This window comes from Carassius carassius, chromosome 2, assembly GCF_963082965.1.
Source record: "Carassius carassius chromosome 2, fCarCar2.1, whole genome shotgun sequence".
NCBI lineage: Eukaryota > Metazoa > Chordata > Actinopteri > Cypriniformes > Cyprinidae > Carassius > Carassius carassius.
The window spans coordinates 41,809,265-41,829,589 of NC_081756.1; the positions used below are offsets into that span (position 1 = coordinate 41,809,265).

General features: G+C 37.5%; 1 protein-coding gene and 1 pseudogene across 1 annotated transcript; one reads left to right on the forward strand and one right to left on the reverse strand.

The window, feature by feature from the left end:
- Positions 1-7,032: 7,032 nt before the first annotated feature.
- Positions 7,033-15,640, forward strand: LOC132099051 (NAD-dependent protein deacetylase sirtuin-3, mitochondrial-like; annotated as a pseudogene).
- Positions 15,641-16,607: 967 nt separating this feature from the next.
- LOC132098155 (D(4) dopamine receptor-like) lies at positions 16,608-19,786 on the reverse strand. Its single transcript, XM_059504328.1, has 3 exons — positions 19,131-19,786; positions 18,308-18,420; positions 16,608-17,377 (listed from the first exon to the last, which is right to left on the reverse strand). Exons 1-3 carry the CDS (start codon positions 19,371-19,373, stop codon positions 16,771-16,773), a joined length of 963 nt encoding a protein of 320 aa, XP_059360311.1. The 5' UTR covers positions 19,374-19,786; the 3' UTR covers positions 16,608-16,770.
- Between the last annotated feature and the right edge of the window lie 539 nt (positions 19,787-20,325).

Here is a 20,325-nt window from a genome sequence, read left to right on the forward strand (position 1 = left end):
TGATAATGTTTGTTAATAAAAGAGAGTACAGGACAAATGAACATTTAAACCTTAAACTAGCAGCGCACTACTCGTCACTTTCTAAATGAAGTGCACGACATGCGCGTGCCCGTCATTTTGTGATGGTCAACTTCCAGCGGACGGTCACGGAGGAAAGGTAAGCGCTATAAATCTACTTTTATTCATAGATTTTAACTGATATAACGTTAAATGCCATCAAAGAGGAGTAGTGTTTTGTATTTTTGTAGGTTTTCTCATTCAATTTAATAAGTAAATGCTCTGTTTCGTTAATTAACTCAAAAAGCAGTCTCAGAGGTGGTCTAAGGTAACGTTAACTGTTAAAATCTAATATAACCTTACCTGTTTTAAATTATTTGAAATTTAACACGATAAACTATACAGTATTCACTTTCTAATTATAAATTTTTTTAACCGTAGTAACGTTAATTAGTTTGTTTGAATGTCTGCTGCTCGCTCTTGATGATGCTCATGCTAGCCATGCTGTGAACTTGAATATAAACCGCTGTATAAAGTTTAACGTTAATTAGACCGAGGCTGCCGAAATCATGTTCAGTGTATGTGGGATTAATAATTTCCCCTTTTCTCCCTCAAGTGGCAGGTTTGTAAATTCTGTCATCTGTTCATTATTGGTGTTGGTGTTTTTCACATGCATGCTTTTTAATGCTAGTTTAATTCTCAAATTGATCTGATACTTTCGTTTCACAAAAAGTAAACAAATTGTTCACTTTTCTAGGGCCTGACTGCCACACTGTAAAACCCGACAAGTAAACTTAACTCAGCCAGAGAAAACACAAAGACTGAAGTCAAGAGTCAAGAGCACAACTAATACAAACACTGATCTCTAACATTGTTACTTCAAATGAAACAATAAATCAACATCTAAACCTTAGTTCATTCTCAATAAGATCTTCTGTAGACGTCTGACAGAAATAAAGTCACTCTGGTTATTAGTAAGTGGAGCTGGTGATGCTGTTTGTGGGGTTGTATGTTTAATCAGATCTTGAGAGATTTCATGTATTTTATTTCAGTTGATTTCATCTAAGGCTGTGTCTGAAGTCAGTTGTAGTTCTTGTGTTTCTCTTTTCTTCTGTGATTCTGTTTGTTAATTGCAGGTGTTCATCACTAATTCACAATTATCACTCAATTAATCACTTAATTACTTAATTGCAATGTATAGCTTCTTTTTCTGAACTCAACTGAATTAAGTTCAGAGAACTTATAACTGTTAGTTTTAAAACTTAAATGGTTTAAGGCAATCGGTTTCCTCAAATTATTTGAGTTAACATAATTTGTACGGTTTTAGTGAGGCTGTGTCTGAAGTCAGTTGTAGTTCCTTTCTCTCTTTTCTTTATTTCTGTTTGTTAACAGCAGGTGTTCATCACTAAGGCTCAATTATCACTCAATTAATCACTTCATTATTTAATTGCAATGTAAATCTTCTTCCAGTTAGCTCAACTGAATTAAGTTCAGAGTACTTAAATGGTTTAAGGCAATCGGTTTCCTCAAACGGTTTGAGTAAACCTAATTTGTCAGGTTTTTAAGGATATCTGTTTACTCAAACGGTTTGAATTAAGTTACTTGTCGGGTTTTACAGTGCACCTGTTGAGTCAATGATTTAGTGAGTTCCTTATAAGTGTGGAGTATTGGGTTTTATTATGAAAAGGGGGTTTTATTATGAAGCGCCTTAACAGGAAGTACCAGAACTACTAGGTGCTCGGGGTCATGTGACTGAATGTGAGTTGAAAAGAAAATGACGCAATAATAAATGCTGTTCAGTTGCTCTACAATGTGTTGCTTGAATCTATGCCCAAAACCACGACATGGTGTCAGACGTCGGGCGGCAGTAAGAGCTTAATCGCCGGGGAGCAAGCGCACTGCATACGCTGCCTCGCAGGCTACCGCCCCAGCTACCGATAAACAGCGGCAACAATGCTAACGCAAATCCCCCCCCCCCCCCCCCGAACGCCACATTCACCATACAGCCTCCTGAAGCGTTTGATTTTTCTAAGCCTCAGCAATGGGAAAAGTGGATACGGAGATTCGAAAGATTCCGTCTAGCCAGCAATCTGCATCTTAGCTCAGAGGCTAACCAGGTAAACACGCTCATCTAAAGTATGGGGGATGAAGCGAATGACATTCTTCGAGGTCAAGCTTTATCGGACGTGCAGAGACAACAGTTCCAAGCGTTAAGAGACACTTTGGACATATATTTTGTGCCCAGGAAAAACATTATCTACGAAAGAGCCCGGTTTAACCAAAGAGTGCAGCTAGCTAATGAGACTGTTGACTCGTTTGTCACCGCATTTTATGCTTTGACGGAAAACTGCAATTACGGTGCCCTACACGATGAGTTGATAAGAGATCGCCTCGTCGTGGGACTCAGAGACACTAGCTTAGCTGAGAGATTACAAATGGACAAGGATTTGACGCTGGAGAAGGCAGTAAATTAAGCCCGTCAGTCTGAAGTCATAAAAAGGCAACAAACAGACATTAGAGGAGAGAACCACAAGGAATTAGACGCTGTGTCTGTGAAATATAGAAAACAATAGCATCCAAAACAACAGTATCCAAAATACAAGTCCCCAACTCAGCCAAAATTCACAACGAAGTCCAAAACACCAAATGAGAAATCCTGCTACAGATGTGGTAAAACACCTGCACATGCTAAAGTTCAATGTCCAGGAAAAAGAAGTGACCTGTCATACTTGTGGTAAAAGAGGGCATTTCAGTAAGGTGTGTAAGTCTGTTAAATCCGTGCATGTGATAGAAACAGAGAAATATAATGACACACCCATGTTCCTTGGTTCTGTGGACGCAGGTTCAGATCCTTGGTATGCAGATCTTACGATCAGAAACCACAAAGTCAGATTTAAGATAGACACTGGAGCAGATGTGTCAGTTATCCCAGCCCAGATGTACTACAGCATAAATAAAAAATGTGACAGAGTTACGTAAACCAGACAGACCATTGTTTGGACCTGGCGGCACTCCTCTCAATGTATTGGGTATGTGCAGAGAAACATTTTGCAAAGGTGAAGAAGAAATTGAAGGAAAGGTTTGCACATAGCGCTGTTGAGCAGGCCGGCAAGTGTCAAGCTAAACCTTGTGTCTAGAGCAGATAGCATAGACATGAAAGAGTTAAATGAGAAATATCCAAAACTATGTCAGGGTTTGGGGTTAATGCATCAACCTTATACTATTAAGCTGAAACCTGACGCTCTTCCTTTTTCCCTGGCCACACCAAGACGTGTCCCCATTCCTTTGCTGGGAAAAGTGAAACAGGAACTGGAAAAAATGGAGTCCATGGGAGTAATCAGCAGAGTTGAAGAGCCAACTGAACGGTGCTCAGGTATGGTCCCTGTGCCAACCAAAAATGACTCAGTGCGCATTTGTGTAGACCTCACTCACCTCAATGACGCAGTGTGCAGAGAGAAGTACATCTTACCCTCAGTGGAACAGACACTGGGATCCCTGGCTGGAGCAATCGTCTTCAGTAAGTTAGATGCAAACAGAGGGTTTTGGCAGGTCCCGTTGTCACCTGAGTCAGCACATTATACAACATTCATTACCCCTTTCGGACGCTACCATTTTAACAGACTTCCTTTTGGTATAGCCTCAGCCCCAGAACATTTTCAGCGGAGAATGTCAGTGATTCTGAATGGGCTACCAGGCGTGGTTTGTCACATGGACGACATACTCAGTTGGGGTAAGGACCAGCAGGAACATAATGTCAGACTTCACACAGTGCTTCACAAACTGCAAGAGGCTGGTGTCACATTAAATATGGAGAAATGTGACTTAAGCAAACAGGGGGTAAAGTTCCTTGGACATATTTTGTCTGCGGAGGGAGTCCAACCTGACCCGGACAAAATCAGAGCAGTCAAAGCAATGAAAGAGCCGTCAAATGTCAGCGAAGTGCGCAGCTTTCTTGGGATGGTCAACCAGTTAGGTACATTTATTCCAGGACTGGCTGAAAAAGATAAGCCCCTAAGAGATCTCCTTTCAAAGAAAAACCAGTGGGTTTGGGGCTATGCACAACAAAAAGCATTTGATCAGCTGAAAAGTGAACTGACATCAACTCCTGTTCTCACACTCTATGATCCAAACAAAGATCTTAAGCTGTCTGCTGATGCCTCATCCTACGGGCTCTGTGCAGTCCTCTTTCAAAAAGAAGGTGAGCAGAGGAGACTGGTAGCATACACCTCACGCACCTTAACTGAGACAGAGCAGAGGTATGCACAGGTGGAGAAGGAGGCGCTTGGATTAACGTGGGGATGTGAATGATTTAAAGATTTCCTCATCGGGAGACACTTCTCCATGGAAACTGATCACAAGCCACTTGTTAGTCTGCTGGGACTACAAGCCCTAACTGAGCTTCCACCCAGGATTCAGCGGTTCCGACTCAGGCTCATGAGGTACAGTTACTCCATCACACACACTCCAGGCAAAGCACTCTTCACAGCGGACACCCTTTCACGTGCACCTGTCGAACAGGATTCAGATTCTAAAGCTGCAGCAGATCTAATGGCTGACACAAACATCTACGTCGATGAAATAATCAGAAGCCTACCTGCTAGCTCAACGTACATCACACAACTGAAAGAACAACTAAAGACAGACAGCACATGTTCTGAAGTCATGTCATTGTGTCAGAGAGGCTGGCAAGATTACAGCCATCTCACAGGTCCAATCAAAGCATATTGGCCTCACAGAGACACTTTAACGGTACATGATGAACTGCTACTGAAAGGCACCAGACTCGTGATTCCTACCGCTTTGCGCAACTCTGTTCTCATAGCCTTACATGAGGGACATCAGGGAATGTCTAGGTGCAGAGAGAGAGCTAGAGAGACAGTGTGGTGGCCTGGTCTGAGTGGCCAAATCAACGAGCTTGTAAAAAACTGCACCACATGCATTAAGGAACGTGCCAATTCAGTGGAGCCTTTAATGCCCAGTGTGCTCCCTGAAAGACTGTGGCAAAAAGTTGGAGCTGATCTTTTTACGCTTAACAACAGTAACTATGTTCTGGTGGTAGACTATTCCAGATTTGTGGAGATAGCAAAACTGACGCCCACGAGATCTGAAGATGTGGTAGTACACCTAAAGTCAATCTTCTCTAGACATGGCATTCCAGAGCTTTTCTACAGTGACAATGGACCTCAGTTTTCTAGCCAGCTGTTCAAAGACTTTGCAGCAGCATACAGTTTCAGTCATGCAACTAGTAGTCCGAAATTTGCTCAAAGCAATGGTGAGGTTGAGCGTCACGTCCAGACGGTGAAAAGACTACTAAAGAAAGCAAAAGACCCATATCTTGCACTTTTAGCCTACAGAGCGACCCCATTGGCTAATGGATACAGCCCAGCGCAACTACTAATGGGACGGAGACTTCGTACGCCAGTTCCTCAGCTTCCCTCATTGCTCACTCCCAGCCTGCCAAATGAGGCTACAGTGGTGAAGAAAGAGAGAGAGAGGAGACTAAAGGACAGTTCAGTGTTCAACAAAAGACATCGTGTGAGAGATCTTTCTCAACTTTCTCCTGGACAACCGGTGTGGATCACAGACACCAAGAGTGAAGGGACTGTCATCTCACCTCATTCTACACCCCGCTCATACATTGTGGAGAGCCCTTCAGGAGTCATCAGGAGAAATAGGCATCATCTATTGCCATTACCGGAAATCACACCAAAGGTTCAAATTCCAAGTACACCAGTCTGTCCAACTGAGGACGCCAGGCTCACACCGAACTGTTCAGAGTCTGCAGTTAAGACTCCAAAGGCAGTTTCCACGGGTCCTGTCAGAACCAGGTCAGGTAGAAGTGTCATAAAGCCTCAAAGACTGGACTTGTGAATAAAAAAGAGTTACCGGAAAGGAAAGTGTTCAATAAGTTGTAAAAAGTAAAAGAAAGAAAAAAAATTTTCATTCATGCAGTAAATGTTCATTTCAGTCTGCATTCATCTCCTAGAAAGGGGGATGTGGAGTATTGGGTTTTATTATGAAAAGGGGGTTTTATTATGAAGCGCCTTAACAGGAAGTACCGGAACTACTAGGTGCTCGGGGTCATGTGACTGAATGTGAGTTGAAAAGAAAATGACGCAATAATAAATGCTGTTCAGTTGCTCTACAATGTGTCGCTTGAATCTATGCCCAAAACCACGACAATAAGGAAATATATTTGTTACCACCTAGTAATTTAAATGTATTATTTATTGCTTTAAAATGAACACATATATTTATCATCAGGTGAAGAGAGAATTTGGTTCCTGACTTGTTCGGTACTGAAAACATTTATATAAGCTACAGGATCAATAGTGCTGCTATCAGTATTCTTGTAACGTTGATTCATTACCCTTTAGACACAACCACATATTAGCATATCATCTCCGAGTGGATGGCAGCAAGGATCCAGGATCAAGAGATCATTCATCATGGAGACTGTTCCACAGGAAGCAGTTTCTCCTGGGTGAAAAACTAAACCTGGTTGTTTCAGCATCACTCAGGCAAGACTAAATACATTTAAACTGATTTCAGTTGGTTATGTGTTTCAGGTCATCCTGATCATTCTGCTGTTCTGGATGTAAGGCCGTGCTGGAACTACATTTCTTGTGGTTGAAAGATTTGTGCAGCTGTATCCAGACATACGCCTCTCGTTTACTTTTAAATGGAGTGATGTCAAGCATGGTGAAATTAATTTTGGGTCCGTTGGTCGTGGCAGAAGTTGAAAACTTTTCAAGCGCCAATGCAGCCGTCCTCCAGTCAGAACGCCTTATGCAAATACCCTAGCGCAGATGCAAGCCAATCGAGTGCATGCAATACCAGAAAACTAATGTGATTGGCTGTCACTATGAGAAGAGACAGTAATTCCGATCCGATATCAGTGTTATTTGCATTTTTTTTTTTAAATCAATGTAGAATTTCTATACTTTATTGTAGGGATGTCAACTTTCATTCATTTCCATGATTGATCATTGTTTAAATTAACGATCGATTAATCGTTAACCTTAATGATGCAAAATGAGTCTATTGCAGCAACATCCAGTCACCGGTATGACAGGATGTGCAAAAGTGTGTGTGTATATATATATATATATATATATATATATATATATGTGTGTGTGTGTGTGTGTGTGTGTGTGTGTGTGTGTGTGTGTGTGTGTGTGTGTTTGTAAAATACATTTCTTTTAAATGTATAGCACAGTATTGAAGGCAGCAACATGTGGTAGATGGGACAGAACAAGAAAGACTTAATAATCTTTCATTGTGCTAATGTATTATAATACGAATTTGAGAATGTGTGCATTGTTTATTACAAGTTGAATTTTTCATTTAAATATAGCAATGTACACAGCTGGTCAAACGTTTTAAATATATTTTAAAAGTATAGTTTATTTCTATAATGCACAGCTATATTTTCAGCATTAATAACTTGTGGTCACAAGTTCCTTCATTACCAATAGAGTTCAGTGGAATTAACGACCGTAGTAAGCTAACTGCAGATGTGATTCACATCATGTACGTCATGAGCAGATGTACACTTTGATCATAGCGGCAATAATGCGATTAGGTGCATGTAAATGCACTGATTGATGATAATCAGCAATGTTTCCCGAGTAGCAAATCAGTATATTAAAAAAGATCATGTGACACTGAAGACTGGAGTAAAGTTACTGAAAAATTCAGCTTTGCCTCATAATTATTTCAATAAATTTTAAAGTATATTCGAAAAAGAGTATGAAAACTACTCTTTTTTTTTGTAATTTTGATTAAATTAATTTAGCCTTGGTGAGCAGAAGAGACTTCTCTTGAAAACCATAAAGAAAAGATTTCAGGTTTTGAGTGGTTGTGAACATACATGAGCAACATTAACAAGATGATTCTTCCTTTCAGCTGCCAGAGAAGGATGTTGACAGTGCTGGTCCAGGATGAAGAAGAGGAGGAAGAACACATTTAACAATTTTCTCATAAACTTTCCATGTGTTATAATAAAAACAATGAACATGACTACAATAATATGCTAAATGTTATTAAAAGATTCCAGTTTGCAAGAAATCTGAAGTACTCGAAGCCGGAGGGCAGAAAGTCATAACAGGAAACCCCTAATATGGACAACAACAGAGTCCAGCTATCGCTGTATGAAAACAGTTGTTTTCTCTTTTATTTTTTTCAAGTCCAAAAAAATCTCCAGCAGGTGATAAATAAAGTATATGAACAATGCAGTGCTAATTGATATAGCATTTATTACAGTATATAAAATATTCTGTCTTATTATGTGATAAAAAAGTGTTTGTAGTATATAAACAAATCATTATTATTTGTTATTGTCCAGCAGTTATAGATTTCTAAGCCAATTAAAAGCTAGAAATTAGAAAATTTCAGAAATAATTCTGATATTCTGATTTGTTGCAAAAAAAACAACTTGTATTATGATCATGTTGAAAACAGCTGCGTATAATTTTTTCAGGTTTCTTTGATGAATAGAAAGTTCAAAAGAGCGGCATTTATCTGAAATAAAAATCTCTTGTAAAATGATGTCTTTATCATCACTCAAAAACTTTTTATTTCACATAAATGCTGATCTGTGGATCCTTCTATTCATCAAAGAATGCTGAAAAAAATTACTCATCTGTTTTAAATATTGATAATAAGCATATTAGAATGATTTCTGATTAATGTGACACTGAAAATTCACCTTTGATCAAAGGAATACATTACATTTAAAATATATTCAAATAGAAAACAGTTATTTTAAATCGTAAAAATATTTCACAATATTGCTGCTTTTGCTGTACTTTGGATCAAATAAAGGCAGGCTTCGTGAGCAGAAGAGACTTCTTTCAAAACATAAAAAATCTTACTGTTAAAAAACTGTTGACTAGTAGGCTATATAGATTACAGAAATGTTATTTCGTAATGTTTTATATATATATGTGTGTGTGTGTGTGTGTAATTTCTGTCCCCCTCACTCCTGAAAAGATGGCTACGCCCCTGGTATCAGCACACCCAGTGGAATCCTAGACTTCAGGTAAAGAAGGACTCATAAGGGAGGTTGTCCCTTAATCAACTTCTGAGATGGTTGCAACTTTCCTCAAATCTTATTTCTCCCAGAGCACCTGGCAGTGGACTTTATGATAACTTTCAACAGTAAAATCTGCCGTATGCTGAGGCCATATTTGAAATAAATTAATTTCATCACAATCCAAACCCTTTTTTTGCTCTTGCCAAAGAACTTTATCCTGGTAATTATCAACCCAATCTGACACACTACTTCATTCGCCTGCTTCATGATAAGGGACAACTGCTCAGGATGTACACACAGAACTTTGATGGACTCGAGCGAAGTGAGTAAAGTTCTTTTGCCTCACGTAACTAATGGTAAAAATATGTTTGAATTGAAAAATTATTAATGATTAATAAAAAGTAGGTGTAAATGTCTGAATGTAAATAACATTCAGAAACTGCATTTGAAATGAATAAGGATAAAAAAAAAAATACTGATACAAAAGTAAACATAAGGATTGACATTTATTTCTTATGATTTATTTTATTTGACATGCACAACATGGACAGATGCAAACAGAGGCATGCTTTTTAGGTCAGATTTGTGTTAAAAAGCCAATAACAAATTAGTTTATTTGCACGATGCAAAAATATTCAGTAGTGCAAGAGGTGTAACCTATTAAAGGGGTCATATGATGCTTTTTTAAAGATCATTATTTTGTGTATTTGGTGTGACAGTATATGTTGACATGGTTCAATGTTCAAAAAAATTATTATTTTTCAAATACTGTACATTATTGTAGGTCCTCTATGCCCCGCCTCTCTCAAACGCGTAGTTTTCTACAAAGTCCCTCCTTCAGACAAGCGCAATCTGCTCTGATTGGCCAACTGACCCAGTGCATTGTGATTGGCCGAACACCACAAGCACTTGTTGGAAATGTAATGCCCCTTTCCATATTCACGAGCTTCATCTTTCAAAATAAATGTAAAGACAGTTAATAATTTCCTTAGTTTTACCATCAGTTCAAGTGGCATGACAGACACAGTGATGAAGCTTGTATGTGTTTGCAGTACACAAGCCACGGACAGTTAAGACAGCTGACTCCACTGTTTGACCGCCTCTCTCTCTCACACACACACACACACACACACACACACACACACGCGCAACATGCAAAACACAGCATTTGAACATTCAATAGCAAATACTTAAACTAATAATAATACATACTTGCAGTAGCTGATTCTGAAGCGCCAGATTGTTTGTAACAAAGTCAGAATGATCTCCTCTCCTAGGTTTACAAAACGGTCGTCCATAAAATGTGTTGCTGTTCTGTTGCAAGTAATCTTAAAGATTCTTAAATGCATCTACTTTCTGAACGCCAAATACAGTGTTTTTGCTTTTGCTTAGAAACACACAGCATCTCCCTGACATGTCTGCTTCAACACTAACTGCGATTACTGAAACCACATCTTGTTTCTTTGCGTGAACATTTGGGCGGCATCATGCAAATATTTCCGCATAGTGACACTGACATGTGGGGGCGTGTTAGAATGAGCCGTTTAAGGGGGCGTGGCAGAGTCTTAACTTTGATAAAGAATATCTCTTTGGATTTGAGACTTTAGTTTTTGCAACTTTACAGATCTTCTTTATGCACCAAGAGCTTGTAACACTCCAAAGAGAAAGGAAAAATTTAAATCGCATCATATAACCCCTTTAATGAAAACTGGTTGTAACGTGCAGAGCTGGTGCAGCCGAACCCAGGTTCATATAATAATTAGGCTATTTTAATTAAATCTGTTATTTGTTATTATCAAAAAAAGTCCAGCTGAATCAAAGTTTGTGTAAACTTGTAAATGTAATTGACCTTTCATTGAATTCAGTGGCTGGCATTCCCCCAAAGATGTTGGTGGAGGCACATGGAACATTTGACACGGCCACATGCACAGTTTGCAGAAGAGATTACAAGGGGGGGGAACTCCATGTAAGTATGTGTCATTGAACTATGATATTTAATATTTTACCCCTGCAACTCCACTTTTGACCTGCTTGTAAAGGAATCATCAAGCCTGACATTGTATTCTTTGGTGAAGAGCTCCCTCAGCAATTGTTTAGCTACCTTACAGACTTCCCGATAGCAGACTTGCACATTGTCATGGGAACATCTCTGGAGGTGAGGAAAAGCTGCTGGATCTGTTAATGAGCTTTTTGTAAAGCTTAGCTCTGTATTTTTACACACTGAACAAATGAAGCATGAGATCAAGCCCATATAATACATTTCAACCCATTAGTTGCTGTATTATCAGTATTTTCAACTAATTGCAAAAAAAATCAATGATAATCAGTAACAAATTAGATTATTGTGTCTGTGTGGTGTGCTCTGAAAACATTCTCCAATCAAATCACTTTACAGTACTTAATAATAACACATTTCTATAAACAAATTTAATCTGGAAAATAGCGGAGGACATCTAGTGAGCTGCTGTGGGAAAAGAGCACCACCTAAGTTGTCCTAAACAAAAGCACATAGTTTAACACAGCTTGCCCAGGTTCTTTGACAGATAGACAGACCTATGTGTGCATTTGCAAAAATAGGCCTTGTGTTATGGAACTACATCCCCAGCAGATGACAGTGTTGGGTTATCTGGTGAGTGCTTTTAAAAAGGCCTATTTTCTGAATTGTTAGCTGGAGTCCTTTGCCAGCTTGGCTGGTGCCTTGCGTGGTTCAGCGTCACGGCTTTTGATAAATCTAGATCTTGTGGGGCCAATTGCAATGATGTGGCTGAGCTGGGTGACGTAGTTAGTGGGGTAAAAAAGCTGGTGGAGCTCCTTTGTTGGAAGCAAGAATTAGAAGCCTTTAATGAATGTTGGCAGAGACAAGGTAAAATTTAATCATTCTCTGTTCTTACATATATAAATCATATGAGTAGATGCATGTAGATTAGTCTGCTGTACTCAGCAGAACATCCATAAAATTTTGTATTCTACAAGAGTTATGGAGAAATACATTTTTTATGCACTTCTTGCTCGATTATCTGTCTTCTTTCATATACCTCATTTGCCAGAATGTTCTTCATGACTTTAAATTTAAAGACTGATCCAATTTAAAAACCTTAATAATACTGACAAAACAGCTTGAAAATGCTTTACTTGACTTTAACTGTGTTTAATGTTTCTAATCAAAATTTTTATTCTCATTTCAAATCCACCCAAAATAGAGGTATCTGAAGTTTTCCCATCTTTTTCTATAGACTTAAGTAAACGAGGAGTGAGCAACCAAATTTCATCTTGACATGGTTTCTGGAGATTCAGAATGGAACTGATTGTTGGATCGGCCCTTTGTAAAGCCTAGTCATTGAGTTCTGTCTCAGTAGTGAGCATTCACTAGTGGGACTGGGTTTCATTTGTTGACAAGGTGTAATTGAATATACTGGGTTGAGCATGAAGATCTAAAACTAAATAACTAGGTCACCTCTATGTGCTGTAGGGAATGTAGTAACTCATATGCACTGTTTAAAATAATGAATACTGTAATGTAGCTGACAATTAAAGAAGCAATGGTGGTTCCAGGATAAAGTGAGTGGCATTCTGGTCAGTGAGGTGGCCTGTATGAGGAAAAGTCACCCTGATGAACAATAAAAGCTTTTTCTAGTCTATGAGTGGAGTCTTTATCTTATTTGAGTGTACATCATTTTTATTGTATTTGTTAAATGTACTATTCAATTCCTTAGAAAAATATAACTTTAAATACAATACTATCAACGGACCTTTCAATAAAATACATACTGAAAAGTTTGGAGACTCTTGACTTTAAATACTTTTCCCAGAGTGATGCAAGGATGTTTTCAATGAGCTCACTGCTTAATTACTTAAATTGTGTTGGTAATGTCACACCAAAACAAAATCTAGTCTATATTACATATATGATCTAAAATACACTGTATCAAATTGGCATTACAGGCTTTAGAAAGGTACTTATGTGGGGAAAAAATTATGAATGTCAAAGTGGCATTATTGTAAAGAAAGATAGTACAAACAAACACAAAAATAAATTTGATAGACCAGTGGAGATTAAAACAGATATTAACATTTTCTGAAAGTCAGTATAGTGGAAAACGTCCATAATTGATGTGATGAACTACACCTGTGGTTACTATTTTTGAGGGGACAGTCATATGTAGTGGTGTTCGAAATCATAGTGGACATTTTGAGTGCACTCATTCAGTCCCATAACACTGTAACAAGTGCAGAACTGATGTGCACCCATAGTCCCTAGACAATATTTATGTACTGTGAGGTTTGCACTAAAATAATTCCCTTGTCTCTGATGAAGATGGTTTCCACTCGCCACTTTGTTTCTGAACTCACAGTTTCATTTTCATTCTCTACTTCAATATAGTGCACTATATTAGTGGAGTAATTTTGATAGTGAGTAGGGGGTGATTTTGGACACAGACTTCAAATATTACTAAGAATTACCTTATGCCAATTGGTAACTTCAAAAAAGGAATAACGTATGAGGTCAGCTTTGCGAATGCGCTGGTCAGAAATGAGCATGCCATAGTCCTGAGGACTGCAGATTAGATAGAGCAATAAACTGGAACATCTGTAATGTAAGATTCCTAAAACAGTGCTAAAGGGAGACAGGAAGGACAGCCGATTGTCCTTGCAGTGGTAAACCACATGTAACCATGTGTCGCCCCAGATGTGTTTGAAAACTTGCAGGTGGCTTGGTGGAAGATTAGCGTAACATCTCACAGCAAGAACTGGCAAACACGATGTAGAACATGAAGATGAGTTGCACTTCTTAAAGCAGCTGGTGGACACACACAATACCCACTGTGACTTTTGATAGTGTTCAGGGACTCATTACTCAATGACTGTTCATCAGATGTGTGTGAAACCTGTTCAGTTTATGTCTCAGTTGACCTTTATGCGAATACAAATATTTACACTTTAAGAAATTTGCTACAAGTAAAAGCAGTACTGAATGTACTTTTTATATACGTTGTTATCTTTACATTGAAATATACTGTTACATGTTATACACTTACCTCAAGTTACTGATTGTCTGTTGTCCTCTCACATATCCACCAACATATTTGTTTATAATTGTTTTGCACTATTTTCACTTATAAACAGTGCTTGATATGTGCATATTTTTTCTCCTGATTCAGATGAGATTGAATCAGAAAGCAATATTATGGATAGAGGATTCACATTTTTTCTGGAAGCAATAATTTGAAGTTAAAAATGTCTTAATGATGGATTCATTGATGACAATCATGCAGCTTTTCACTTCCTAATTTATTAATTAATGGACTGGAGTCGTGTGGATTACTTCTGGATTGTTGTGATGTTTTTATCAGATGTTTAGACTCTTATTCTTACGGCACCCATTCACTGCAGAGAATCCATTGGTAAGCAAATTATGTAAATTTCTTCAAATCTGTGAAGAACAAACTAATCTACATCCTGGGTGGCCTGAGGGTGAGTACATTTTCATCAAATTATATTTTTAATGTAAAGCATCTGGATCTGCTTTTTAACCTCCCAGAATGCTCGTTACTGTAAATGTGTTTTTTTGTTTGTTGTTACAGATTAGATGAAATTCAAAACGATTTTCTGTGATAGATGACTGCATGCCATAATAATCCCAAATTACTCCATTAATAGGCAAAATGTTTTGGTCAGACTCCTGTTCTGATTAAGAAAAAGGCTCAAGGCTCAAAGCTCAAAATATTCATGAATGACTTTAAGAGCTCTGGAAAGCTTTGGATAACCCAGAAACCTGCAAAATCACACCCATTAATTCTGCATTATGCAATGCTGGCATAAGAATCTCTTACGAAAGTGACCAAACTATGTCAAATCAAATGTTATGAATAACATGTGGGGCAAATCTACACATATAAATCAACCTCATGTACTGTATATTATAGATATTAATGTGCTTCTCCAGTGGCCTAAGATCTGCTGAATTATTCAAGTATAGTAATGGTATTTCTATAAATACCCAGTAATGGAGTTAGAATAAGTTCAGATCATCTGCTTAACTTCAATAAGATGTTTCTATAATGCAAAAACATTATCCCTTTCCCTATTTAGCTTTAGGTCTTATAAATCTCTATTAGGAGTTTTCGTGATTCACATTCTGTTCACAATAAAAACTGGAAATGTCTTGATGTTACCTTAATGAGTTTAAGCTATAGACATGATTAGTCATATTAAATAAAAATGTTCACTTGAATAAAACAGTTATTTATGGTGTTTGCACAAAAAGCACATTTTAGGTAACCTGACAAACTATTTTACAATGTCTGGATATGTGATATTACGTCTAATGTCTAACAAAACAGGATGCTAAATTCATGATGCAAATTTTATTTAAGGGATTGTTCTCACACACAGACACAAACTGTTTACTCATGCTCATGTTGTTCCAAACTTGTTCGACTTTGTTTGACTTTTTCTTTTGAAAAAAAAAAGAAAAGAAATTGTCAAAAAAACTGCAACTAAAGCGGTCTGATTGTGTATGGACAACATTGCTCAATATAACTTATTTTGTGTTCTGCAGAAGAAGAAAAAAGTATTATGAATCTGGATCAACATGAGGGTAAGTAAGTCCTTACACAATTTAATTTTGGGGTGAACTATCACTTGAAGTTGTCGTCTAAGCAAGTAAAAATGAAAGGTAAAGGTAAAAGGTAAAACTAATTTAAAACTCATTTTCAGTAACAACAATAATAAGAGAAATAATAATAATAATAATGAAGAACACATTCCAAATCATTGCTGTATGTCATTGTGTTAATTAATAGTGGCCTAGAAATTAGGTCAAGGCACCAGGTGAACCAATAATTCATAATTGGATAGAGGGATTTGCCTGTAGTTAGTTTTATCTGTGTGTTCAGGGAAATTCAACTTCTGTGGCAATTTCATTCAAAGTTTTGAAGCTTGCCTACACACAATAATTAAAACTGATTTGTCGATAAAAGCTCAGGAGCATTTATTAAACAGTATTTTATGGCCTCTTTCATTCTGCTTTTTGAAGTCACATCAAATAAGTTATTAATGTAAGTTCTGTATTAAAGTAAGTACTGTCAACTACAACAAGACTGAAACCGCACATATGCAGCCAACACTTTAAAGGGATACTTCCCCCCAAAATGAAAATTTTGTCATTAATCACTTACCCCTTAAACCTGTAAAAGCTCAGTTCGTCTTTAAGATATTTTGGATGAAAACCGGGAGGCTTGTGACTGTCCCATAGACTGCCAAGTAAATAACACTGTCAAGGTCCAGAAAAGTATGAAAAGCATCGTCTGATTTGAAAGAAAACAGCGTATCCTTCTGTCACGGCTGACACAGAAGAGCGTATACCGCTTGCGTCAACTCATATTCTCCAAAATGACGCTACGGTGATGTGGAGAGTCAGAGAAGACAAATTGTTGAATAAAGTTGTTATTTTTGTTTTATCCATGAACAAAAAGTATTCACGTTGCTTTATAACGTTACGGTTGAACCACTGATGCCAGATGGATGTCTTTCATACTTTTCTGGACTTTGACAGTGTAATGTACCTGGCAGTCTATGGGACAGTCACGAGCCTCCCGGTTTTCATCCAAAATATCTTAATTGTGTTCCGAAGACGAACAAAGCTTTTACGTGTTTGGAATGACATGGCGGTAAGTGATTAATGACAAAATTTTCATTTTGGGGTGGAGTATCCCTTTAAGAAATTTACAGTTATTTCAACACTTACCTACAACAACAGGTAAAACCCTCATGGCTTTTCTCTCCCTTCCATTGATCTTATCCCTCTTCTTTCTCTGAGCTGGCTTGCCATATTGAATGTCAGGGTAGGCCACAGTCTGAATGGGGCTGTTTTTATACTCAGGTGGGAAGGGGCAGACGGGCTGTGTGAAGTCTTCAAGCTCCCCAAGACTGGACTGGGCCAAGTCCCTCTCAATGACCAGGGGCAGGGACGCAGGCAGAGCTCCCAAAGGCGGGAGGGCGGCAGCCACTGCAGCATGCTGCAAACTGCGGCAGGCCTGGATACTGTTTCTCAGTTTGGCTTTGCGTGATTCTTCCCACTTGAGCAAGCCATGGAACATCCCAAAGTACAGTAGGAGCATGATTGGACATGGGATGAAAAAGGAACAGACAGACGAATATACTACATAACTGTTGTCTTCAAGTTTGCATTCTCTGGGGTCTCTTTGTGGAACATTGTTTATTCCGAAGATGACAGGAGATGCCACAGCCAACGCCAACAACCATGTGGCAGAAAGTAACAGAATCTGCCGATAGTCAACATGCTTTCTGTTGTAGTTAAGTGGTATGGACACTGCAATAAACCTGTTACAGGATGCATATTGAAAGTTACCATCAGGATAAACAGAAATAAAAACTTTCTTAGCAGTATGATCACAGCAAAGCCAACGTTTAAACTCAAATGGTTCTCAAGTGGTTTTGCTTTAGGACCCAGATGGTTAAACAAGTGTGTCGTGGTAACTTAGTAATGTGTATATTGGCCCAACAGTATGCAAAATTATTAACATGAAATGCTGGATTTTTTTTATAGATGGAGTGTTGGTTTCATGTGCTTTATAATAGCCAATAATTCACTGCACAAAATACATTGTGGTAACCAGAAACCATACATTATCATTGCAACAGAACCCATATTTAAATGAGTACGGTATATCATATTTTCTTTCACATTTTGCAAAGCTTTATTCATAGACTTTGATGATGAGTGCATGTCACACAGCCACTCCGTGCTTAACATCTGCCTAATTTGGCTGGCTTTAAAGTGAACAATAAATTTGTGCCAACACTGGACACATTGCCTTCGACATCAACAACAGAAGATGTTAAGCGTATTTATTCTGATGCATTTTATTATTGTTTGCATTTAGCATTGTTATTTCCCTATGTGCTATTAGATTACACCTTTTTTGGGTCACGACCAGTTGAGAACCACTAATTTACAGAATATTGCTAATCTAACTTTCTTTATAGATACTTAAAGAGCACTATGTCCAGTTGGAAACACTGATGAGCTGGAATATAGTCCTTTGCACAATAAGAATGAACTACAGAACCAGCATGACCTGTTTCTGCAACCCCGATTACGTCAAAATAATGTGCTAAAAACTGATTATACAGTATGCATTCTTTCTCAAGAAAATGCCTCAAGGCTTCCAAAGCTACTTTTCTCTTTCTTCAGGAAAAGTAATGCTATACAAAAAGTCAGGGATATTTGACTGAGATTAAAGAACAAACCTGTCCACACTGATTGCACAAAGGTTGAATATTGATGCTGTACAGAGCAATACATCCATGGTCATTAGTCCATCGCAAAGAGCGACATCTAAGGACCAGACACCACCTTGAAACTGGAAAGACAGATTTATTGTGTCAAAAATAATTTTAATGAACATTTAGAAGAAACTGCATGCTTCCTCACATATTATATTCATTTCAAACGGGTTGGATACAGATTCAGACTGTCCTTGATTCTCTAAATGACTCAAACTAACCTAATGAGCCTACAACTTGAGGATAACAAGATAAGTGACCTAAAAAGCTTGAGAAAGAGAATCAAAGAGGCAGTTATCTAGAAGCCTATGTAGTAACTCTTTTCAATCTATCTATCTATCCACAGCATATATACTGTATATATATATATATATATATATATATATATATATAAATTAAATAAATTTAATCATATATATATATATATGATTATATATATTATATATATATATATATATATATATATATATATATATATATATATATATATATATATATATATAAAACATAATGAATAAGTTATATTTGTCAATTATTATAAATAACAATGCAACAGTATTCATATCTTTAATTTGTCAGTCACGCTATGCTAGTCCATGTCTCAGTGCTCATTCATACTGACACAATGACCAACAGTATTTTGAGATACAGTATTGGCTATGCTTATAAAAATGCACATTTTTGTACATACATTTGGGGAACTTAAACAAAACGAACTGCACAATTAACTTCTCATTATGTGTCTCAGACATACAGTAGCTATTTGCGCTTGAAACAGATCACTTACCTCTGCATAGACAAACAGGGGTAAAACCAGAACCGCCAACAGGAGATCTGCCACAGCCAAACTCACTATGAAATAGTTTGTCGTTGTCTTCAAGGCTTTTTCCTTGTAAACACTTAGGCAGACAAGCGCATTTCCAGATATGATCACAATAATGAGCAAAAGCCCAAATATGAGAGCAGGAACATTGTAGGTAAAGAGCTCGTGCTGAAGTGTGTTGTTCAAGCGCGAGACATTCAAAGACATTGTTCTTTATCCGAGCGAGAAGGGCTTCTTCGGGGAAACTTTTCATAAATGTCTCATGTTGTCGTGTCCACTGTCGTCCATCTCTGCTCATCTTGTGTTATTATCTTGTTGTGTTGTCAGGAGACAAGCCATCTAAATCAACAGCAAGGCGCCAGAAAGAGGCATTGAGAAAGTCAGTCCATCTGCCGTCTCTCCTGAAATAACACAGTCCGATAATCTGGGAAACTCGCGAGCTGCATTTCGTTTAATGGCAGCTGCTGTCAATATGAAACTTTTCGAAGCTGAGAAAAAAAGGTTGTAGCCGCTCCAACCACTTACTTAACCAATGGAGACGCACTTGCAGTCGGACGGTCGGTGTGGCGCTAAGGGCGCTCATTTTTTACAACTGCAGAGCTGATTAGACATAGGCTACTGTACAGTACGAGTTGAGTAAACACCTTCGCTCATCCTGCCCATATAAGGCCTATACTAGCCTAAATAATATTTAAAATACCAGTTAGCTTAATGTATAGGCTACCTATAAAATTTATTTATTCGGTACTTTCAATTGGGATGTGGCTGTTCCGAACCCTAAGGCCTAAATTTCATTTTTTTATTTAATTGAAATATTTTTTCATTAGAAATAAATAAATAAAATTGCTGTTTTAAAAATATATATCTTTTAGATGATTAATAAAAATTTTATTGAAGTAAAAAAAAAAAATAAAAAAAATAATAATAATATATATATATATATATATATATATATATATATATATATATATATATATATATATATAATGTTTTATTATTAAATCATTAAAATTTATCAGGGGACAAAAATGTGGCATTTTCTTGCTACACCCTTACATTTATGAGGAATTAATAAAATGTAAAAAAAAAATTGTATTTTAGTATGCGAGTTAATTTTGTAATGGAGCTACCAAAACATTACTGTCACTACCGAGACATG